We start from the raw sequence: 25973 nt of genomic DNA, 5'->3' as shown, positions 1-25973 counted from the left end.
TAACCACACAGACACCATCTTACATTTATTCACAGAGGGATAAGAATCAGTACAAATAATAAACAATGCTTTAAATACAAATAAATAGCTCTGGTTTCTAAAGGAAACAACTCTATATATTAAGTTTTTTCTAAGTTCCTATTAAAAATAGAAGACTATTTTGCATTATGTAATTTCTACTCCACCATTACCCTTTGAAGACTTATGGATAAAATGGTGAATTCTATACTCCAAGAAGTCACCAGAAAAATGGGAGATAATGCTCCTACCTCTCTGAACTATCCCCCAAATAGGAGGAGAGTTACTTGCATCATAGACAGACACAGCTAACACATACAGAAAGTATTTGATGTCTAGAGATATTTAAAAAGATTAACCTTGGGAAAAGTAAAAATAATTTCATTGAACCAGTTTTATGAATTCTGAAACCTCCCTCTACTGAAGCTTTGATTCAAATGTCTTAAATTCATTTATACTCATGGGAAGATGTTAAGTTCCTATAACGAAAGCTTCCTCTTGCTAACAATGATAGTGATAAACAGTCTGTAATCACCAAGGATGGCATCTGGAGTAACAAAGTGATACATACCTGGTAAAGGAGCAAAGGTGCTGCCCAATTAAACAGTATGTCAAACTTGGCACCAAAATGACCAAAATGTGCTGAAGAAACACATCCCCAAATCTGTTGGTTGACTTATCTTTCTCTATTGTTATATTTAGGATGCTTAGAGTGAAATATCTAGAGGCAAGTATGTTCTCCAAGTGAAGAATCATTTCCAAGGCATGCAGTCCTTTAAAACTACCTACCACACAAAGTCATCACAGTCTTGGTGCCAGAGTGGCGTCTGTTCCATTGACTTTCTGTACCCACTGCATGTCCTCTCCTCATCCTGCATAAGTTAATCCAATCTCTTCCACTTAGATCGCTACACAATTATTAGAAAATTGTATGTTTGATAGTGACCAATCCAGCAATGTTTAGGTTTTCAAAGAAATTTTGCTTTTTCTATTTAGACTGACCATGATATAATTCCAAACAGAACATTCTCATGCTATAAAAACAATCCCATGCAATAAATGTAATTTTAAAAGTCCCATGAAAATAGCAACATTTGTTATTATAGAAGGCATGGTTATCTAGATTTGAAAAAAATGATTGCTATAGAATAAAAGTTCAATTTCCAAATAGAACTTGTGTTGTGGTATAAAATATTAAATTTGATTCTAGTTTTAACACGAACAACTTTAAGATATACACCATGTTTTCCTAGCTGGGATTTTGAAACAATAAGCATAATTCTTAAACAGATTACCACAATATTTGCTCAAAGAATCAGCTCCTTTTTGCCAAGAACTTTCTCTTTTTCAGTCCAGTTGGAGGGATTGCCATAGTAAATTCTGGAACAACAGTTCTGAACATGATTTAAAATCTGTCTCTCACTTCCCTCCCTGTCTTTTACTTTTTCTTTGTGTTGTAAAGACACATAAGCGTAGAAAAATGCTCAATTTTTTAATAGATGCTAATATATTTAGTTTCCTGATTTAAGTAATAACATTTTGTGTATTTGCCTTTTGCTCTGGCACACTATAGAATGTTTCTGGAGTTACAAATCCAAACAAACCAGCCAATTAGAGCATCCCAGGGTTCCAATCACAATTTGGGATACAATCCTATTTATTCTGGATGATGCTCAATTCCATACATAGTGCAGGGAAGAAACATCCATAAGAACATCCAAAAACATTATGTTACCAAATGCTAACATGTGATTGTGCTCCGTTGAATAGTACCATTCACATCTACAAAGTACAAAGGCAGACGATTTTAGGTGTGGAGACCAATTTGCTTTTGCTGCTACAGTAATTCACAACCATCATCTTCGAGATTTCCACGCTGTTCTAGAATACGGAGTAGTCCTTTTTTTATCTGGTGGTTTAAAGTAGGAATAAACAGGCGCTGCTGGATACTCTGCATCAGGATTTTCCGCCATCATTTTCAGTTTTGCTTCAATGGCTTTTATCTTTGCAGTGACACTGGAAAAAGAACAGCAGAGGATCAGAGTGGGCCTAAATACCTGCAGAAAATACCTGTATAGTTCATCTCTTTGAGCCTCTTGGGAATATTAGAGAAGCAACAAGACACTAAATTACAAACATTTAAACATTTTACATATGTAACTAATTCTCTCATTCTAACAAAGACATCAAGTCTGAGCCATCTATTGGTTTTTTTTTTTTTTGAGATGGAGTCTTGCTCTGTCACCCAGGTTGGAGTGCAGTCGTGCGATCTCGGATCACTGCAAGCTCCACCTTCCGGGTTCACGCCATTCTCCTGCCTCAGCCTCCTGAGTAGCTGGGACTACAGGCGCCTGCCACCTTGCCCGGCTAATTTTTTGTATTTTTAGTAGAGACGGGGTATCACTGTGTTAGCCAGGATGGTCTCCATCTTCTGACCTTGTGATCCGCCAGCCTCGGCCTCCCGAAGTGCTGGGATTACAGGCGTGAGCCACCGCGCCTGGCCATCTATTAAATTTTTAACATAAACCCAGACACTGTTAGGAGTACTTCATATATTTTTACATTTAATCCTCAGACGCAGACACTGTTCAGCACCTTAATGCTTGGCAGAGAGTAGGCACTAAAAATAATTCTTGTAAAATTGAAAACAACATTATAAGACAGGTTATATTCCTTATTTTGCAGATGTTGTAACTGAGGCACAGAAAGGTTCATTTGCCCAATGTTACACAGCGAGTAAATGACAGAGCAGAGATTTGAATACAAACTGACTCAACAGCCCAGGTTTCGCCCGAATCACTGAATAAAAATGGAAAGAAACCATTCTGGAAATCCTATACAGTCTCTTTTTATTGATGAATGTGTGTTAATAAAAACTATCATTTACAAAGTGCTTACAATGAGCCAGGCACAGTGCCCAGCATTTTACTTATACTGTTTTTTGTTTTTGTTTTTGTTTTTTTTAGACAGGGTCTTGTTCTGCCACCAAGGCTGGAGTGCAGTGGTGCCATCACAGCTTACTAAAACCTTGAACTCCTGAGCTCAAACAACCCTACTGCCTCAGCCTCCCGAGTAGCTAGGACTACAGGCACACACCACCACATCCAGCTGATTTTCTAAAACTTTTTTTGTAGAGATGGAGTCTCGCTATGTTGTCCAGGCTGGTCTTGAACTCCTGGCTTCAAGTAATCCTCCTGCCTCAGCCTCCCCAAATGCTGGGATTACAGGCATGAGCCACTGCACTTGACCTACTTATTATGTTTTAATCCTTGCAATGGCTCTACATGGGTTATCATCCATGTTTTACAGATACAGAAACAAATGCAGAGGTAGTAATATGATCAAGGTTCACACAGTTAACAAATTGCAGTGAGAATTCAACTTATCACTAAAGCCCTCATTTTTTCTTCTCTATCAAGTTAAGAGCTGAATAGTCTTATATTACACAGGAAGGGAGAGGAGATCCTAGAGAAGTGGTGAGGAATTTGCTTTTGATTGAGATCATTGCCATCCCTGGACCTGAACGCAGAGCACTCAGGGAGTAGGTATTTTTTGGCCTATGGCTACCTTCATTTTCCATTCTTGATGCTGTTAACGGTCTATAGCCAGTGAGAAAAACTTGGAAGGAGTGTATACGTGGCCTTTTGGAGATCCTCAAAAGGTATACATGGGCAAGAAATTTAAAAACTAAGTTACAATAAAAAGAACACTGATGTATTACCGAGATGCATTCTGGCCCCTCTTCCATTAATGGCACAGCCGGTCACTGATTTTGTATGAGTCACAGGGAAGCAACCTTCTCTCATTAGGCATAGATGTTAATAGAGAGATGTAAGCTGCGGTCCTCTGGATAAAAAAATAGATGGAAAACCCTAGGCTATCTTGTAAACAAGTGGCATATACAAATCATAAGAAACTAAAGACATGTTCATTGTAACATGAAGACCATCCAGCACAAATGCAGTCATCTCTTTCCAATAGGAGTTAGATTTACGAAAACCTTCATGGAGATCAATCTGTGATCAAGGAGGTTCAAATCTCATGAGGAAAATAACACAGTGGATATATGTTCCCAGTGAATCTATAGAAGTCACTTAATTCCCTAGAGCAAAAATAAAAAAAATCATATTAAACTTAAATGAGTAACCATAAAATTAATTTAAATTTACCAATTTACCATTCCTGAAAACATTTCAGGAACACCTTCCCTTAGGTTTAATGAGATGCTTGTAAATCTGTTTTGCTTGGTGCAGGTAATATATAAGAAAGGCATTTATTCCCCCTGCTTGGTGCTCCACCCAAACAGGCATCACTTTCCTGACTTTAGGATTGTTGGTTACTGATCCTTATGTATCACTGATGCTCCTTCACATATTTTCTTCCCCAACCCCGGAAGAGGCTTTAGTCCTGCACTTATGGCCTGGGGCTTCTTTGAAATAGTAACCACAAGACTGAATTTTGAAGTCTAATAGACTTTGGCTTTGAATCCTGACTGTTATTTGCCATCTGTGTGATCTCAGCCATAAGTAAATGACATACTACATGTAACATGTTTAGCACAGTGCCTGCTTCAGAGTAAGCTCAATAAATCTTGGATATTGTTATTGCTAAAATGTCTCCCTAGGCTACAATGCAAAACAAAACAAACAAACAAAAAACCCACCTTCTACTTCTGCTCAACCATCCACTTAATTTCCCCTTCCTCTACCCAACCCTTAGTTCTCCTGTTTTAAACTTCAAAGAAATAACTAATAATTCGTACAAACTAGAACCAAAACTGTCATGGCTGTTGCAATGGTACACAGAATCAAATATCTGCAAACCAAAATTTTGTATAAGGGAACTTAAGATTGGGTAAAAATTAGTATATAATGACAAACGCCCAAGAGACCCAAGGCCTTATTAAAATGCTTGTTTTTAGGGTAATGACTGATCTGTCTTTGTATTTCCAGTGCCAAGCACAAGGGTTCGTGTGTAGTAGCTACACCCAGTCTTTTTCGAAGGAATGATTCTGTAAATGGGGACTACATGACCTTAGGTGGATGGAAGGACAGGAAATGTATACATTCTGGAGACTAACTGAACATATCTCTTGTCAAATTAATAAACTCTAAGAGTCTGAAGACTCACTATTTTATGAAGACATGGAATAATGATATGGCTGAAGCTCCTGAATTACCGTGTCTTTCTATAGTACATCATCTTACCTTAGGTTAGACTGAGTAGGCTCAGTGCTTGAGGATGGCTCAAGACTGATTGGAAGAATCTTATCATTCTTGTTATGATCGTATCTCTGAAAATGAGAAACAGAGAAATTACTTCACTTGGGCAAAAACCAGCCCTTTACTGTAGTGCGTGGGTTCAGAAACTAATACCGTCAGTGCATCATCTTACTTCTAGACAATTTTTGGACTACTTTACATTTAGAATTAATGAAAAACGTCACATAGTTTTGGCCTAAAAGCTGTAAGTTTAGAAAAAGATGCTTCCATCTTGTCATCAGTTCCTCCTTATTTGGTAGGAAAAAAATGTCAACTTTCAATTTCTCAGATGGTACAAACACACAGGAGGGTTGCCTTCTTATATTCTTATTTTAACTGTCACATATCGCCTCTTACAATATTTATTTTATTAAAAATACTTTAAACTGGCCAGGCACGGTGGCTCACGCCTCTAATCCCAGCACTTTGGGAGGCTCAGGTGGGCAGATTGCTTGAGCTCAGGAGTTTGAGACTAGGCTAGGCAACATGGCAAAAACCCTGTCTCTATTGTTAAAAAACCAAAAACCAAAAATTATCTGGGCATGCTGGCACATGCCTGTAGTCCCAACTACTCAGGAGTCTGAGGTGAGAGGATTGCTTGAGCCTGGGAGGCAGAGGTTGCAGTGAGCCAAGATCTTGCCACTGCACTCCAGCCTGGGTGACAGAGCCAGACCCTATCTCAAAAAACAAAAAAACCCTTTAAATTTTGCAAAGTACCAACCAAGCATAACATTCAACTCTTAACAGGCCTGAGTGAAGAATAAAAGTTGTAGCAGCTTTCAGTTGTTGATATAGAAAACATTCTACAGTAAAGTAGTAGTTTAATTTGATGTCAGATAATTACATACTTTTTTTTTTCTTTGAAAATTTTATTAGAAACAATAAAGACAGGGTCTCACTATATTGCACAGGCTGGCCTTGAACTCCTGGGCTGAAGCCATCCTCCTGCCTCAGCCTCCCAAAGTGCTGGGATTACAGGCATGAGCCACCATGCCCTAGTCAGATAACTACATACTTCTTGTAAAAAGTAAATATAATATTGAAGAGCAATCAGGAGCCTCTGGTCAAAAAAGATTTATAGGAGAAGAGAACCGTGAGGCAAAGAGATTTTCAAATGAAAGACAGGAATGGAGGATGATTTCTCTTGCATGCCTTTTCAATGAGATGCAGAACCAGAAAACCGGTTTGGTAAATGAGACTTGATTTTCCCTTGAGTAAAAAAGCATTTGGTAATTCTCCTTGTTGTTTCTATTTTTAAGGCAATGTGTCCTAGAAATTGAGAAGGCTCTGTGATTACCTGGAATACTCAGAAGGATCTAAAGTATATGAACTTAGTTTTTCAGCTTGGATATTGAGTTTAAATGTCTGTTTAGTCTCTGTGACTCTTTACTGGGAAGTTTGTTGGGGCAGGCGGTAGAGAGTCTCTGATCAAAAACCATGCTTAGAGCTAAAGATTTCAGTTCCAACTCAAAACTGTCACAAATCTTTGTGCACGCAGGTTTTTCAAGTCCCCAGTGCAGAAGGAGGCAGATCAACTCTTGGGAACGTTCCAGTCAACACACTTTACCACCTCTGTGCCAGCTGGAACAGAATGCCATTTGTTTTGTTTTTTTTTTAATGGCTGAAGCTCTTCTAGTGCATTCTCCCAAGAGACTAATTACAGAATGCACAGGGCAGCCTACTGCTTCTCGGGACTTAAACACAATACAGGCACTGCAAAGCCCCATGAACCCACACCCTGGTAACTCCCAAGATTTCTGGAGTAAGGAGATGCCAGTGCTTTAAGCACTCATACAAACTACCCATTTCTCAAGCATTTAGAATAAACAAATTCAAACTCTCCAGAGTCAGAGGCTGGGAAGAGTCTAATAATGCCTATGGCAACTGATTTTAAAAATAAATACATTTTTTTCCTCCAAAGAACCCTCCACCTGAAGAAATGACAGAGGTCTGAGCGTAGTAATTATTGGCCACATGAGAAAATCAAAACCAGGATCTGTGGGCATGTGGAGAGAAATAACCAAGGAACTTAATCCCTCCTGAGATGTTCTCAAAAGAAAATCATCTGGTAACACACATGGCAGATACAAGTAGGAGCCTGAAGTATGGCTGTTTCTGGCGTGAAGAGATTGGGACATAAACGGGTAAGTGGATAACTGTCTTTCAGAAGGCTTATTTAGGATGAGGCTTGATGCCTTTTTAGCCTCTCAGACATACCTTTACTTGAGCATGTGCCCATCGCACCACCAACTTCTTAGACAGGGCCAGCTTGCCATTGAGACACTGGATGGCTTGCTCTGCTTCCTGTCCAGGAAAGGGACAGATGTTAGTTAAAAACTGAAGTGCTTAACTAGCTATATGTATTCTCACAGGGCCTCACTAGCTTTGATGGCTCAGTTTCTAACAAATTGTTTTTGGTAAATAACTGGCAAGGGTTTACAATTTTACAAGGCAGAATTTTAAAAAGGGCATTTTTTTTCTTTTGAGACAGAGTCTTGCTCTGTCGCCAGGCTCTGGAGTGCAATGGTGCGATATCAGTTCACTGTAATCTCCGCCTCCAGGGTTCAAGCGATTCCCCTGCCTCAGCCTCCTGAGTAGCTGGGACTACAGGCGTGAACCACCATGCCTGGCTAATTTTTTTTGTATTTTTTAGTAAAGACGGGGTTTCACCATGTTGGCCAGGACTGTCGCAATCTCCCGACTTCACGATCTGCCCGCCTCAGCTTCCCAAAGTGCTGGGATTACAGGCGTGAGCTACTGTGCCTGGCTAAGGGCGTGAATTTTTAAGTCAGTCAGACAAAAATTCAAATCCTGGTCTGTCATTTGTTGGCAGTATGATATTTGGCAGCTCACTTAAGTGTCTCTAGCTTTGTCAACTGTAAAATATAGATAAATAATACATAATTTTTAATAGATAATATGGATACTTATTCCTCAGTGGTTGCTGTGAGGACTCAAAGAATATAAAGCATGAAGTATATGATATGCACCTAACATATGCTAGTAATAGTGCTGTTCCCATTAGGTGATAGCCATATACACACTTCCGTTAGCTAGGGTAGCACCTCCTATGTCAAGAAACTATACTCCCTGCAAGGGCCCTGGAACCATATCCTGGACTAGGGCGTACTCTCTGGATTCATAGTGAGGAATAATTGCTTTAAAGGGCATGGGAGTCAAGGAAACTAGGCCGGAAAAAGCAGGAGTGAGTCAAACAGACCGTTAGCAAGGTATCTGTGTGAGTCAATCTATGCACCTGGTTTTCAGAACCGAAAGTTCCTTGACCCTTTCCCCATCAGACACAGGAGTAATATGGTTGAAAGGAATTCCTGAAGCTGGCTAACAGTCACTCTGGGTCATTCCCAGGAAACCTGGCTGTACTTTCCATCCTGCCAAACCTTCTTTGCCCCATTTGCATCCATGAGACATTCGGCCAAGTGTAACCCATGTTTAGTGAGGGTGAAGAAATGCTTAAGGAACAGAGGAGGAATAGGATGTCCCAGGGAGCAGGGAGAGGCTATAGAAGCCAGTAGGCATTCCAGTCTGGTTTTACTGGTGATTCTCTTGTTCCTACAGAACTTACCAGTATGACATTTAACAAACATTTACTGAGTTCTCACTGTGTAGTAGGCATTGGATATTCACTAATCATCCTTGCCCCACTACAGCACACAAAGCTAGAGTGTCAGGTAAGAAACATTTTATTCTTTTAAGCTTCATTTGGTGAATAAGAACTTATAGGGCACTCTATTAGTTCCAAAGTAGCAGCAGTTGCCAGCAGGGGCATTTTATTTTTAAATATTTTATTTTTAAATGTTTTTAAAAATAATTTTCTACCTGTATACATTATTTCAAATATTTTCATATATTCGAAAATATTAAATGCCCACTATGTTTTCTTATACTTTCATCTATTCTCCCATCTTCCCATAAGTTACGAAGGATATGTATTTTTAATTTCCTTTCTTAGATGGAAAATCAAGGCCAAAAGAAGTTAAGAGACTTGCTCAAAGTTAATAAATAAAAGAGCCAGAAATATAAACTAGGCTTTGTATTCTACTCCAGTGTTTTTAAGCTAACATCTATGCCCAAACATGACCACTGATTTTAGTTGTCTGCAACAATTCCCAGACCGGGCACAGTGGTTCACGCCTGTAATTTCAGCACTTTGGGAGGCCGAAGCAGGCAGGTTGCTTGAGCTCAGGAGTTTGATCAGCCTGACAACATGATGAACCCCTGACTCTACAAAAAATACAAAAATTAGCCGGTGTGGTTGTGTGTGCCTGTGGTCCCAGCTACCTGGGAGGCTGAGATGGGAGGACTGCTTGAATCCAGGAAGTTGAGGTTGCACTAAGCTGTGATCGTGTCACTATACTCCAGCCTGGATGACAGAGAGAGACCGTGTCTCGGGGCAAAAAAAAAAAAAAAAAAAAAGGAATTCTCACCGCACTTCATTTTATCATTAAGAAAGAATAAAATATTTAAAAATGCTGGCCAGGTGTGGTGGCTCACACCTGGAATCCCAGTACTCTGGGAGGCAGAGAAGGGCAGTTTGCTTGAGCCCAGGAGTTTGAAGCCAGACGGGGCAACATGGTGAAATGCCATCTCTACAAAAAATGCAAAAATTAGCCAGGCATGCTGGCATGTGCCTGTAGTCCCAGCTATTGCAGCAGCTGAGGTGGGAGCATCACTTGAACCCAGAGGTCAAGGGTGTAGTGGGTAATGATTGTGTCACTGCACTCTAGCCTAGGTAACAGAGCAAGACCGTACTAAAAAAAAAAAAAAAAAAAGAATGCTAATTATATAGTGCATTATTTCACTTCACTCAAAATACTTGAACAATTAGAGTAACAATGTATTACTTATTGGCTATCATATTTTAAAAAATTAGAGGAAATAAAAAATACCCAGCACTGGCAAGGAGAAATGACACTACCATACAATCTCAGAACATACTGATATATCATTTCTTGAAGACAATCTGGCAGTTGTATTAAGAAAAACTATAGGCTGGGCACAGTGGCTCACACCTGTAATCCTAGCACTTTGGGAGGCTGTAGCGGGCAGATCACCTGAGGTCAGGAGTCTGAGACCAGCCTGATCAACACGGAGAAACCCTGACTCTACTAAAAATACAAAATTAGTGGGGTATGGTGGCACATGCCTGTAATCCCAGCTACTCGGGAGGCTGAGGCAGAAGAATCGCTTGAACTCGGGAGGCAGAGGGTGCGGTGGGCTGAGATCGTGCCATTGCACTCCAGCCTGGGCAACAAGAGTGAAACTCTGTCAAAACAAAAAACAAAAAACAAAAAAAACAAGAAAAGAAAAGAAAAACTATGCATGGACTTTGATGATGCCATTCCATCTCCACAAATGTGGCAAATATACATAATTAGAGCTGTAAAAATACTCACTTTTGTGATATTTATACTAGTGAATCAACCCAAATACCAGTGAAACAACCCAAATAGCTAACAACTGGGGACTAGTCAAATATTATATATTCACATTATGTAGTTATCAAAAATGATTAGTTTTTAAATGCAGTCTAAGTCACATACAATCACAAAATGCCCAAATCTCAGATACAGATCAATGATTTTACCTCCCCACACACACAGGTACATACAAACACCAGTGAAACCACAATATCAAGATACAAAATGGTATCTTGATGTGCTTAAATGGTAGAAAAGTTTTAGTATACTTTGAATGATAAACATGATAATATGATTCTGTTTGTGTGTTACAACACTGCATAATGTGTGTTTATGTGTGTGTGAATGTGAAGAAACAAAAAAAGACTGGAAAGATATATGACTAAATGTTAACAGTGATTATTTCTGTGTATTAGGCCAAGTGATTTACATTTTCTTTCTCAGTTATCTATATTTTCTTTTTTTTTTTTTTGAGATGGAGTCTCACTCTGTTGCCCAGGCTGGAGTGCAGTGGTGCAATCTCGGCTCACTGCAAGCTCCGCCTCCCGGGTTCACACCGTTCTCCTGCCTCAGCCTCCCGAGTATCGGGGACTACAGGCACCCGCCGCCAGGCCCAGCTCATTTGTTTTTATATTTTCAGTAGAGACGAGGTTTCACCATATTAGCCAGGATAGTCTCGATCTCCTGATCCCGTGATCCGCCCGCCTCGGCCTCCCACAGTGCAGGGATTACAGGAGTGAGCCACTGCACCCGGCCAGTTATCTATATTTTCTTTTTTTTTTTTTTTTTTGAGACGGAGTCTCGCTCTGTCGCCCAGGCTGGAGTGCAGTGGCGCGATCTCGGCTCACTGCAAGCTCCGCCTCCCGGGTTCACGCCATTCTCCTGCCTCAGCCTCCCGAGTAGCTGGGACTACAGGCGCCCACAACCGCGCCCGGCTAATTTTTTGTATTTTTAGTAGAGACAGGGTTTCACCGTGGTCTCGATCTCCTGACCTTGTGATCCGCCCGCCTCGGCCTCCCAAAGTGCTGGGATTACAGGCGTGAGCCACCGCGCCCGGCCTATATTTTCATCTATAATATTCACACATTAATTTCAGAATAAAGAAAAACACTCATACAAATTATTGTTATTATTATGAGATGGAGTCTTGCGCTGTTGCCCAGGCTGGATGGAGTATAGTGGTGTGATCATACCTTGCTGCAGCCTTGAATTCCTGGGCTCAAGTGATCCTCTTGCCTCAGTCTCCCAAGTAGCTAGGACTATAGGTGCACCATCATACATAATTAAAAAAATTTTTTTTAGAGACAGGGTCTCACTATGTTGCCCAGGCTGGTCTCAAACAATCTCCCTATCTCAGCCTCCTGGGTAGTTGTGATCACAGGTGTGAGCCAGGCCCAAATTATTAACATAACATTAACTATGCGATGTTCTTACATATGATGAATAAATTTATAAGTACTATGCAGCATCTCTACATTTAGTAACAATCAAATTCAATTTCTTTATCAATGTACTTCCACTTCAAGGACTAAATTTTAATACAAGGAGATCCATGTATATATCATGGTTGAAGGTGAATGCTCTCTTCTACATACATTAAAATTTATATGCATTTGTTCTGAGACCTTGAGAAGAAATAATAAAGAGTCTTTATGGGTGTCTCATCACAGGTAGGTTTCTGTACCACAGGGCAAAACTACTGAAAGAAAAGAAGGCTTTGTCAGTTGGCCAGCCAGTAAAGCAACAAACAAAAGAGAATCGAGAGGGGGATGTACATGTGCTCAATGTGGGCATCCCAATGCATTTGGTCAAAAATGTAGGTCAGTCAGTTGCCTTAAACCTTGGCCAAGGGAGAGTGAATTGTGAAAGTCACTAATTCATTTGTTTACTGAGGATCTCTTTTAGGACTCAATGTAAGGCACACAGATGAATCAGACATGGCTCTTGCCTACAGGGAACTGCTATTCTAGTAGGCAAGAGAGATGCACAAATAATTATGACAGAGTTTGATAAATACTATAAAATGGGGAGAAAGCTTAATTACCTGCTTAGTTTCAAAGTTAACAAAACAGTAGCCTCGAGGCTGTCCCTCCAAAGCACCTGACTTGTGGAAGAGGAAGTCAAACTGCTTTACTTTGCCAAACTTCTGGAGGAGCTTGAGGAGGTGGTATCTGCAGAGAAAGAAGAGTCCATGAGTATGCTCTGGGAATTCTGTTGGCCACTCAGCCTGAAGTGTGAGACAAAAGCAGGAGATAATTTACCCCAGGGATGAAATCTCTCACCCCAGCCCCCTGCCTTCCTCTAAACTGCTATGTTAGTTTATTTGGCAAACAGAGTTGTTTGCCTCTATTTGGAATGGGAACTAGAATTGTCATGGCTATGCATCTGTCCAACACAAAAATACCAAACAAAAAAACCACACCTTACAAACAGCTGTCTGGCCTACAAGCCCTATTAGTTTTTCTTTTGTTGAAAAGCTCAAAAATAGTGTTGATTTATTTATTTGTAATTCCTTGGCAATGAAATAGCATTTGTGAATAACTATAACTCCATTAGAAACACATACCCACCCTCCAAAAGCCAAAGCCTACCCTATCTCAAAAATAAACAAAGTAACAAACACACATGCATTCATGCAAACAAACAAACAAACAAACAAAAAACAGTCCTGGAAGATCTTCCTATTTGATTTTGTAGTTAATTCTTAGACCCAAATTGCACTTGTAAGCAACTCTACCATTAATCAAACCACAGCTAGTGATACTTCCATAGCACTTGAGAGTTTCAACGACTGATATGACTGAACATTAGGACAATGTGGAACAACTATGCGACTGAGGCCGGTTTCACAAAGGGCAGGGGAACCCGGCCAGTCCTACAAATCATCCAGCTATGGGTAACTAACCAACCTCAGTTGCTGTGAAACAGTTTATACTCTAGGGTATAGTCAAGTAAAGAATACAGATGGTCAAGGAAGAAATTTATTCCTGGCAGGATGTTCACTCCAAGCTATTGCTTACCACTCTGCCCCTCATCCTCTTCTTAAATTCCTTACTCCAAAACTTACTTGGTTTCTATAGAGCTTTTAAGTTATTCAAACAGATGTGGCCTTAACAGGTTGCTGTGGCCAATCTCAATTCCGACTTCCTGTCATCTGATGTGGGGGTGAGACAAACCAACAGCTCTCCCGTTTCCTTTCCCTTTGGCCTTCCTCCTGGCATCCTCTGTGCTATTCAAATGGAGTCAAGGTTTTCTCTAAACAATGCTGTCCCTGTGATACTAAAAAGGTATCAGCCCACATGCTAAATCTGTTATTACTGGGAATTCTACCCCACAGGGAGTCAGTAAAGTTGTCGTTATAGCCACATTTATATTCACATTGTTTTCTAAGAGAAACTCATCAAAATTTTATTCTTGAGCAAGAATCTCCTTTGGGAGGCAGAAAGATATGAAATGGACCATACACTACACTAAATTTGATACTAATGCACATCAACAAGCAAGTCCATTATCCTGGATCGAGTGTCTGACACAGTGAAATAAGAAAGACATAATACAGGTTTACTGCGACAAATGCAAGGATCCCAAGGCATATTGTGGATATTAATCTGGTCTATTTTGAAAGGTTAAACAACCATGATTTCCTACTTTCCAACTTCCCAACTCCCATCAGGACACCTCAACCACTAGAGAGAATGTAGGAAGTGACTTCAGGGGAAAGGAAGACACCTTAAGTGCAAATGTGTGGTTTTACTTGACTTTTAAATAGGCTTACAGCAAGGGTGAGTCTCTCACACACAAAGATGGGCGAGAAGAGTCTCCCCCAGGATATTTAATTCACAGCAGATCTTCCAATTACTAAACCCATCCAAATCTTAACGCAGTGCCAGTTGCCACAGAATGGGGAGTCAAACCTATTCTAAAAAATAAAAAAATAAAAAAAATAAATACATCTAGGCCAGGCGCAGTGGCTCACGCCTGTAATCTCAGCACTTTGGGAGGCCAAGGTGGATTGCCTGAGGTCAGGACTTCGAGACCAGTCTGGCTAACATGGGGTGAAACCCTGTCTTTACTAAAAATACAAAAAAATTAGCCGGGCGAGGTGGCACATGCCTGTAGTCCCAGCTACCCAGGAGGTTGAGGCAGGAGAATCGATTGAATCCGGGAGGCGGAGGTTGCAGTGAGCCGAGATAGCACCACTGCACTCCAGCCTGGATGACAGAGCAAGACTCCATCTCAAAAACAAAACAAAACAAAAAAACAACCAAAAAAACAATCTAAGGCTACTGTGGGCTGGTCATCTTTTCATTAGCTCCATTCTACTTAATAGCAGGAAGGTAACACGATTGGCATTTCCTAAGGAATGAATTTTAATTTACTCAGAAAAAAAAAAAAAAAACCACACACTGACAAAAGATTACTCTTTGTAAAGCTAACAAATACATTCTGCCCAAGAAGTGCGACCTTAAGATTCCAGGAACATCTGCTTAGGTCTGTGTCTTTCAACTTCTCCAGGATTTCTTTTCTTGTTTGATAATTTCTTAAAACTATCGGAACACCGAAACAAAAGAAATGAAATGTTTACTATTTTGCTTCCTGGAGATGGGAACTGCAGGCTCTGATAGTGAAAAAAGCCTGAAGGATCTTGCTTTCACATCTGCAAGCACTTTTATCTGCTGCTGAAGTGCGGGAGAGCACACTACTCAGCATAGGCTTGCTTCACTTAATGAAATGTGCGCCCTGCAGCCTTCAGGAGCTAGAAAATTAGCACACCAGCCCCACACGTATATCTGCAACTTAATCAGTGTTTTCTGTAATTGGTCTTTAAGACAGCTTTTCTGCCTAATGGCACAGAAGTAATTAATCTATACAAATGTTAAAATAGATACCTACAATGTGTCTAGAGCCAAGCAGGCATATGGGCTATGCAGATGAATAAAACTAGGTTCCTGCCTTCAAGGACCTCACATTCTAGTTAATAGAGAGAGAGACGTAATCAAACAATTACAAAACAATGTGATGCTTGTACACAGAGGGGATGAATATTGAGTACACAGAATGAAGACCAACGGTGCAGGGAAGGTGGTGGTTAAGGAGAGCTTCGTGAAAGGAATGATATCTGTGACTGGGTTGTGTCAGTGTGAGTGAGTACTAAGCAATGTGCAAAGACAAAGGTGAAAAAGGGTCTGATCCATTGGAATAGAGTGGGGGTAGCCAGTAAGATGGGGCTGAAAGGTAGGCAGAGGACAGGTTGTGAAGGATGTCAGGGGCTGAGGAAATTTTAATTTCATGTTGTAGGCAATTGGAAGCCCATGAAATGACATTTAAGATTATTTTTGGTGCACAATTTGTTGTAGAGAAAATTTTCTTTATAAATATATATAGAAATTACTATGAGATGGGTATTTATGTTTTATGCTAAGTACATTATTAAATGGTCTTGTTGTGTTTCCAATTTAAGTAACCAAACAGTGAAGGCCATTTCATGTAAACCAAGTCATAAAAAGAAGTATGGACAATGAGGAGACATAAGGAACAGGCTGAGAGAGAAACAGGTTTCTTCCGGGGTGAACACACTGTTCTCGCATGCTCATGCGTTTATTTTCCCTTGCATTCCAGCTTACCTAGTTTATCCCTGAAAGTCTGTATCAGGAGGACATTTCCACCTGGATGGCTCGCCACTGCTTTTAAGTTTACTTAACATACCACAAACTGAATTCCTCCCTGCCACAAACTGATGATCCTTCCAGCTATCCCTCGGGTCAGGGGGGACATGATCTTTTTATATTCCTCAGGTAAGAAATCTCAGGATCACCTCAACCTTCCACTCCACTTCAATCACTTTCCTCATCTCAGACTCACTCATCAGTCTCCAAGTTCACTGTCTCTATCTAGGTGATAACTGATGGCAAGACTAGTTCATGGCAATCTCTCTCAGTGAATCTTCATCTTCAGTTTCTGCCCTTCCAATACATCCTACATATTGATGTAAAATTTCTCTACTAACACATCATTGTCTAGCCTGGGCAATATAGTGAGACCTCATCTCTACAAAAAAAATTAGCTGAGTGTGGTGGCACACGCCTGTACAGCCAGCTACTTGGGAGGCTGAGGTGGGAGGATTGCCTGAGGCTGGGAGGTGGAGGTTGCAGTGTGCTAAGATTGAGCCACTGCACCCCAGCCTGGGCAACAGAGTGAGACTCTGTCTCTAAAACAAAACAACAACAACAACAACCAAACCCACATCACTTCATGATGTCAGTCTCCCACTAAATACCCACAATGAGTCTCTTTTTCATGAAATTCAGACTTGTCTGAATGAATTTTAAAGACCCTGTCTTAACCTGAGAGTATTCTATCAATGCAGCCACTATTTTCATTCCCATCCAGTATTCAAACTTTGCTTAAGTCAGAAAGATCTTCCTGATTATCTACTTACACATAACAATCTTTCTTACTCCTACTTATAGGCCTTTATTTACGATTTTCCCTCCACTCAGAATCCTCTTTCTATTAGCATTTCTATGGGCTTTGTTCTCTTTCATACTTCCATATGCATAATACAGTGGCTACAAATTTGGCATTTTACACAGCACATCTAATACTTGAAAAAGAAAGTCAGTATTATCCCTTTTAGAAAGAAAACCGGCCGGGCGCGGTGGCTCACGCCTGTAATCCCAGCACTTTGGGAGGCCGAGGTGGGCGGATCACAAGGTCAGGAGATCGAGACCACGGTGAAACCCCGTCTCTACTAAAAATACAAAAAATTAGCCGGGCGCGGTAGTGGGCCCCTGTAGTCCCAGCTACTCAGGAGGCTGAGGCAGGAGAATGGCATGAACCCAGGAGGCGAAGCTTGCAGTGAGCCGACGTCGCGCCACTGCACTCCAGCCTGGGGGACACAGTGAGACTCCGTCTCCAAAAAAAAAAAAAAAGAAAGAAAACCACAGTGTAGAAAATAGATAATGCCTTAGATCATTAAGTTTTTCAGCTTCTTTGTGGATGGCACTAATAATGATATTCAGAGGTACTGCTTACACTTATAGTTAGATTGGGTCTCATAACAATGAAAAAGAAAACCTTACATTTTAAGATTTAAAATAGGATACTTTTGATTATGACTGTTCAAAAATTAGAATATTTGTGCAAACAACACTAAATTAGGCGGTGGGAAATTATCATTAACTACTTCAGTATACTGAGCCAACTCACTTCACTCTTCATTTCCTATATAACAGGGAAAACAATATCTGTTCCACTTACCTCACAAAGTTTTAAGGGGTTACATAAGAGAGATTCATATGGTATTAGAGCTAGAAGTAATGCTCAGATCATTTAGTTGAACATTCTCATTCTGTAGGTAAGAAATTATTACATATAATATAGTTGACAGGAATCAGAATATAGTGGAAAGAACATAGGTTTGGAATGTACTACCTCCATAAACAAGAATGCATCATCACTCCCTCGAATCCTAATCTCCAAGATCTATTTAGTCATACAAATATTTCTGGCATCTAACATAGCCCTAAAATGGTCAGTAGTACAACCAGAGAGTGAACACAAACAAACAAGAAGAGTAATATTAGAGTGCTAGACAGTCAGAAACGCATATTCTGTTGGGAGGAGGCTGACAGACATCCTAGCGCAACTTGAGCAGGACTCAGATTAATGACCAACAGGCACACACACATAGAATGACTAGAAATAATCACAGAATAAACTAAAAAACTGGGTGGAAAAGTGGTTATTTTAAAAAATTGCCATTGTTTTACATATTCATTCATGACAGTAAGTTTATATTGTCTTCTAACAAGAGGTAAAAGAATATTTGAAAGGGAGAGGTATTCAAATCAGTTTATAAAAGAGATCAGGTAGAGAGTAGGGACACATACAGGAAAGAGACTGGGAAGAAGGGTCTGTTGAATGGGGAAATGGCAGGAACTGGCAGCAATATGTGGACAGAAGGTAGGTTTAAACAGGAAAGCTGGAGGATGCTCTGCAAATTTCTATTAAAGAGTCATTAGAAGTTTAGAGATTTGGATTCAAGCAATACTTTTTGAGACTGCACTCCAAGACAGGTACCATATATTCACATAACTTTCATTATGTAATCCTTCAATGTTTGGGAATGGCTGTATTTTATAGTTCATCCAGGCTCACCATTACATGCCCTGAGAGGAACAAGATCCAGAAGTTTCTGTATTTCAAAAACACGGAAGGAAATCATCTATTCCTACAAGGTAAGATTTACTTTACTAAAATGTCAGGTTCCTTTGCTGTAATTAAGTAAATTAAATGAGGTAATATTAACATTTTATGTTAACCATAAGCTATGACTGGTAGTTCTTTCTTTCTTTTTTTTTTTTTTTTTTTTTGAGATAAAGAGTCGCCAAGGCTGGAGTGCCGTGGCATGATCTCGGCTCACTGCAACCTCCTCCTCCTGGGTTCAAGTGATTCTCCTGCCTCAGCCTCCTGTGTAGTTAGGACTACAAGCACCCACCACCATGCCTGGATAATTTTTGTATTTTTAGTAGAGACAGGGTTTCACCACATTGGCTAGGATGGTCTGGATTTCCTGACCTTGTGATCCACCCACCTCAGCCTCCCAAAGTGCTGGGATTACAGGTGTGAGCCACCACGCTTGGTGGTAGTTTTATCTTTAAGCATAAATTTATTACAATTTAATAAACCAGTCTGTTTGACAGATAAAATGTTTTAAGGTAAAGAATCCATAGGATGGCCAGGCATAGTGGCTCATGCCTGTAATCCCAACACTTTGGGAGGCTGAGGTAGGAGGATCGCTTGAGCCCAGGAGTTTGAGACCAGCCTAAGAGACATACTGAGACCCCTATCTCTATAAAACAAAAGCAAAAAACAAAAAACTAGCCAGGCATGGTGGAGAGCACCTGTAGTCCCAGCTACCCAGGAGTTCCAGGCTGCCATGAGCTATGATTGTGCCACTGTACTCAAGCCTGGGTGACAGAGCTGTGAAACAAACAAACAAACAAACAAAACAAAAAAGAATCCATAGGAAAAAAAATAATAAAAATTGTCTTTGGTGATACAGAAGTGGAGAAACCAGCCACAGGGAAAGCCCAGCACTTCCAGCCAGCACGCTCTGATCTACAGTTTATTACTTGATGTCTACCTCTGGCCTGATGTAAAAAGAGCGGAGATATCAGTGGGAAAGTTCTGATTCAATGTTCCTGCCAGTGTTCTAATTGGAAAAAAACATCCACACACTCCAACTTATGACATAAACTGAGGTGGCAAATGCCCGTTTGAATCTTCCTGTCAAGCAGCAGAACACAATTAGAACAAAAGTCTCATTACAGAGAAGTGCGGCCAACACAACCAGCGTTGTTTCCACACTTTAGATTTCCATTTAGACAGGCAGAGGTGGGAATGGAAAGCACTATGAGCATTCCCTCATAGCTTGGGTTTTGGATGATGGAAAAAACTTCTTTGATGAAAAGACATTAGTTGAGAGGTTGTTCAGATTCATAAAGTCACCCTCAAAAGCCATGAACCATAAAAGAGAACCAAAATAAATGCAATCTACTCGAGGGTCCCTGTGACCAAGATAACATAATATATGGGCAACACATCTTAAATACCATCATAATTTCTAAGAGAATTAAATGTATTTACATTTGGCTGATATGAGCTTGAGTAGGTTTAAGGAACTTTTTGTTATAATCCTGATTTATAAGTTTATATCCTTTTTTTCCTCTTTCCTAATCCTAACTCTCATATATACCTTGTCTCATCTCACACTCAAAGAAGCAGGTTTCCTCATCTCCTCTCTTCACCTTTTTTTTTTTGACACAGGGTCTCCCTCTGTCACCCAGGCTGGAGTGCAGTGGCACAATCTCTGTGCACTGCAACCTCCGCCTCCCAGGTTCAAGCGATTCTTGTGCCTCAGCCTCCCAAGTAGCTGGGACTACAGGCATACACCACCATGCCTGGCTAATTTTTTTATTTTTAGTAGAGACAGGGTTTCACCATGTTGGCCAGACTGGTCTCAAATTCCTGACCTCAGGTGATTCACCTGCCTCGTTCTCCCAAAGTGCTGGGATTATAGGCGTGAGTCACTGTGCCCGGCCTCCCCTTGTCTTTAACACTGTTCCAAAGGGAGTAACTTCTAGGACTGATGATATGCTCAAAACTTGCTTTCGGCCTGGCACGGTGGCTCAAGTCTGTAATCCCAGCACTTTGGGAGGCCAAGGTGGGTGGATCATTTGACGTAAGAAGTTCGAGACCGGCCGGGCGCGGTGGCTCAAGCCTGTAATCCCAGCACTTTGGGAGGCCGAGGCGGGTGGATCACGAGGTCAGGAGATCGAGACTATCCTGGCTAACATGGTGAAACTCCGTCTCTACTAAAAATACAAAAAAAAAACTAGCCGGGCGTGGTGGCGGGCGCCTGTAGTCCCAGCTACTTGGGAGGCTGAGGCGGGAGAATGGCGTGAACCCGGGAGGCGGAGCTTGCAGTGAGCCGAGATCACGCCACTGCACTCCAGCCTGGGAGACACAGCGAGACTCCGTCTCAAAAAAAAAAAAAAAAAAAAAAAAAGAAGTTCGAGACCAGCCTGGTCAACATGGTGAAACCACCTTTCTACTAAAAACACAGAAATTAGCTGGCATGCTGGCGCTTGCCTGTAGTCCCAGCTATCTGGGTGGCTGAGGCACAAGAATCGCTTAAGCCCAGGAGATGGAGGTTGCAGTGAGCCAAGATTGTGCAATTGCACTCCAGCCTGGGCAACAGAGCAAAACTGTCTCAAAAAAAAGAGAAACAAACAAACAAACAAACTGGCTTTCAGCATTGACCTCATACAGGCCAATCCATTCATTCTACTCGGCCACCAACCACCACCCTCCCCCTATCAAACAACTGGCAGAAGGGAAAAACCTTTCAATTTTCTCAGCTAAGAAATTCCTTTTCATCTTAATGGCTGTGATGTAAAAGAGCAGGGAGTCAGGGCAATTCAATCAGTTTCGTGATCTTGGGCAAGGTACTTCTGTCTTTTGGGACTTGGTTTCCTCCACTGTAAGATAAAAAAGCTGGGTCCCATCAGAGGTTGTCAAGTGTGCTCTGTGGAGCCCTAGAAGTTCTACAGAGCCTAAACAGGGATGGCCAAAGAAAGGGTAGTAGTTGACAAAAGATTTTGGCTCCATCTCTTCTCCCTTTTAGTCAGAGCAACTCTGAGCTGTTATTTTATATACAGCTCTGATTATTACTTTTACTTTAAAACAGGGTTCTTCAGATTTAAGAAGTCTGAAAGCTACTTAGCATGGCACTTGGCACTCAAATCATTTAATGAATGAATGAAAACCAAAGGGACATGGATGATTTCTAAGGTTCCTTACAACTCTGACCTTCTATAGTTCTATGGCTGCTTAACATGAACTACAGTCAAGGGGTCTCCTCTGCCTGTTTGCAAAGGTACTGAGACTTCTGCTTGTTCCTTCATTCTGGGTACAAATGTATTCCCAAGGCTGATTCTAAAGAATAATTCCCTAGAGCTACTAGGTACAAGGATTCAAATAGTTGGAAATGGGAGAACGTCTTTGGCAGATAGGAAAAAACAGGTATATGGATTAAAGGATACCCAAGTCTGTGTCCTTGCAGTAGCAGAGTCCAAATGTAAAAAAAGTGACAAGATAACAGGCTAACGACAACATCTTATCTCTTCAAAGATAAGATGTAAGTAAAGGGGTCAAACTATATCCCACACCACTTGAAAATTCTTCTTGACATCACCACCACAAAACATTCCGATATTGTAGGTAAAGAACTAAGGTAATTTAGACTCACTCGGTAATTTTGGGGTCCAGGTTGCCAATCCATAATCGGTGTCCTTCCTGCAGAGAGCCCTCTGAAAGGATGGATGCATTCTCCAGGGGAAGAGTTTTGGTTTCTGCTTCCATCAATGTCTATGAAATACTAAAGGAAATGTGAACATTCAGGCAGGAGGGGAGTAACAAAGTGTGAACACAAGACTTCAAATTCAACTCAACAAACATTTACTCAAGGAGGGCATGCCCTCTGGGCAGTCCTTCAAAGGCCTCAGTGATTCCACAACCAGGGCTCCAGAACCAGTTCCCTTGGGACAACTGCTCTGGCAGCCAGAGCACATAAGCTGCCATTTAAGGTGAAAGGGGCGTGGTTCTGTGTGGAGAAACTAAAGTTTTCCTCCTCTGTAGCCAGAGGCTGACTGGGCAGGAGGCCAAAGTCTCTATTACTACATGATACTTTAGTTCAACAACTGTCACCCAAAATAAGCCTTGGAAACCACCAGGAAGAGTCTTAATGGCATTAAAAGGGATGGGCAGGGAGGAACAGCACTCCATCCCTTTTCCTCAAGGAAGAGACAATATAGCAAAGAGAAGAGGCCATATAAGAAATCTGTGCATAGACAGAACTGGGTTTGAAAGCAGGTTGTGTGACTTGATGAACTACCTGAACTTTCTAGGCCTCAGTTTCCTCATTATCTAAAGAGAGAACAGTGCTTATTCTATAGAGTTGTTGTGAAGATTAAAGACAGTAAAAAATCACTAAATACTGTATCTAACAACAGTAAGTAATCAATAAATACTAGCTATTATCATGTTTGTTCTTTTGGGACAGACCAGGAAGAAGAGACTAATTTCCTCCTTAGTTAGTCAAGTTCCACCATTTGCTAGCTATGTAGCTCTGTGCAAGTTACTTAACCACTGTTGGCCTCAGTTCCCTCATCCGTAAAACGGGAATAATGCCTCATGAAATTAGGGTGCAGATTCACTGGGTTAATATACCTAAAGCATTTAGAACCGTGCATGGCACCTAGGAAGCACTCAATTAATGTTAGCTTAAATTATTACTAGTCTTAGTTCCTGAAATGTCTCATCTCACAGTCAAGGAGAACACAGGATTATGATGGAGACAGCAGTAGAAAGAGCAGAAAGCTTGGCGTCAGAAGACATTGTTTCAAATTGTGGCATTTCTTTCTTTCTTTTGAGACAGACTCTCCTTTGTTGTCCAGGCTCGTGGGTGGTGGCACATTTCGGCTCACTGCAGCTTTCACTTCCCTGGTTAAAGCGATTCCCGTGCCCTAGCCTCCCGAGTAGCTGGGATTACAGGCGCATACCTGCCTGTAATCAAGCCTGGCTAATTTTTGTATTTTCTTGTAGAGACAGGGTTTCACCATGTTGGCCAGGCTGGTCTTGAAGTCCTGACCCCAAGTGATCCGCCCACGTCGGCCTCTCAAAGTGCCGGGATTACAGGTGTGAGCCACCATGCCCAGCACAAATTGTGGTATTTCCACTGGAAGTTACTTCTCTCTGAGCTTCAGTTTCCCCATCTTTAATAAATTTTGCCCTGTTTAAAACTTAAGGCTTCAAGGACCAAAAATGAGATGACAGATGTAAAATAAAGCTTTAGGGGCTGGTAAGAGAGCAGGCTGTGCCAAAATTCAGAAATCCCTGCTAGAGAACACGTGTCCTATACCCAGAAGTGCCTCGGAGGTCAGCACTACAGGAACCGTGAGGTCAGTCACAACAACTGGCATTACCTCTTATTCATCTCAGCACACCCTATAAAGTCTAGCACAGCAGTCCCTAGTTAATTGTTTATTGAATACCCTGCACATGAGGTATTGTTCTTCCTTTCCCATTCACATCTTTAATCTGTTCAGCAATGTAAGCCAAGCAACTAGGAACTGTTAAACTCTGGGCTATGTACTGAAATAGAGAAATGAAAAAGACACAGCTCTTGTTCTAACCTCCTGGGAGAAAGGCAAAATAGATATAAATTTAATCCCAGGGGAGACACATTTTGTCTTCTCTCTGCTTTCCTTTTTCCCTACTTTTTAAACAAATCATTCATTCAAAAAATAAATTCACTGTTTCTATTATCTAGGACTTATCTAGTTACTGGAGTCAGAGCAGTGAACAAGCAAGGTCCTTATCCTCCGGATGCCTATGTTTGGAAGGAGAGCAGGACAAAACAAAAGCAAAATAAATAAAGAAGATATAATTAGTGATACACGCCACAAACACAATTAAGCAGGGTGATGTGACAGGCACTGGACGACTTCAGATTGAGTGGAGGGAAGGCTTCTCTAAAGGAGATGACATTTGAGACTTGAATGACAGGACATTCTGATTTTCTCATGTCTAAAATCAGCAATAATACCAATAGCTATTAGTACTTATTACTACAAAAAGGTACCATGTTTTACTGCTAAGAGTGCAGGATATGTGGGTCTGGATTCAAATCCTGACTTTTGCACCTAGTAACTGTGCCTTTAGCAAGTCACATGATCTTTAAGTATCCTCTCCATAGAAAAGCCTTCCTTAACAGAGTCCCTTGTTATTCTATATCATAGCCACCTTTCCACATTTTTCCTCCTATATAATGCTAACTCAATGTATTATTTAACGTTTCCCTTTCTGTTTCCTTCACTAGAACATAAGCTCCCACAGGACAGGACCTTGCCAATCTTGATCATGGTTCTATTTCCAGCACTTAAGTACACTGCCTGGTTCACGGCTGGTGCTCAATATTTACTAAATGAAGCAAGTCATTTCTCCACTCGGAGCCTTAGTTTCTTTTTCCTTCCTAGAATGGGTACAATTATTTCTGTCTCATGAGGTCGTTGTGAGTCTTAAATGAGACAATTTTGGTGACAGCTCAGTATATGGCTTTTTGAGGAAAGGTAAAGGGTAATAAAAGATCAAGACGGCATGGGACTACCAAAATGCTTTGCTTTTGCAATAGCAACAAGCCTTTAGACTACCAGAGTTCACAAAACGCGGTTACATTCATCCTTCCAGCTGAGCTGCAAACAACCCTGGAAGCCAGAAATAGTCATCTGGGGAAAGTGCAATCCAGAGAAGAGGAGACATTTGATTCTAAAAGCAAGCGGTTGGCCAAGCCTGGAACCCTGGCTTCCCGATTTCTGGCTGCGAATTCACACAGGCGAGGGGTCATTGCTCGGATTGTTATTTCCGGGCCAGCGACAGGACAATCCGGGGCGGGGCCTGAGATGCAGTCCCGGGAGGGCGGCCTCCTGTAAGACCTCTTCGCGGGCCCAGCGCTGAGGTGCAGGGACATGTCGCGGCCGAACTCACCTCGTGGCCTCGGCGTGGTGCTCTCAGCTCATGCCCGGAAACCAAGTCCCGACGCCGCGGTCAGACGGACCTCTAGCCGCGTCTGCCTCAATGCCGCCAGCTGCCAGGCCGCCCGTGACGCGTTACGCCTGCGCCGCCTCCTCGC

At 41.3% G+C, this 25973-nt stretch overlaps 1 protein-coding gene across 5 annotated transcripts; it reads right to left on the bottom strand.

The window, feature by feature from the left end:
- Positions 1–25954, bottom strand: RBM18 (RNA binding motif protein 18). 5 transcript variants are annotated; one of them, XR_001439891.3, is made up of 7 exons: positions 25829–25954; positions 22533–22661; positions 12762–12888; positions 7497–7583; positions 5226–5311; positions 3740–4120; positions 1–2034 (listed from the first exon to the last, which is right to left on the bottom strand). XR_001439891.3 is itself a non-coding variant. In XM_077965047.1 (6 exons), exons 2-6 carry the CDS (start codon positions 22643–22645, stop codon positions 1875–1877), a joined length of 573 nt encoding a protein of 190 aa, XP_077821173.1. In that variant the 5' UTR covers positions 22646–22651; positions 25829–25954; the 3' UTR covers positions 1–1874.
- Between the last annotated feature and the right edge of the window lie 19 nt (positions 25955–25973).

Source organism: Macaca mulatta, chromosome 15 (genome assembly GCF_049350105.2).
Source record: "Macaca mulatta isolate MMU2019108-1 chromosome 15, T2T-MMU8v2.0, whole genome shotgun sequence".
Lineage (NCBI taxonomy): Eukaryota > Metazoa > Chordata > Mammalia > Primates > Cercopithecidae > Macaca > Macaca mulatta.
The sequence above is the reverse complement of the archived record's forward strand: the minus strand, read 5'-3'. Positions and strand labels throughout refer to the sequence as shown.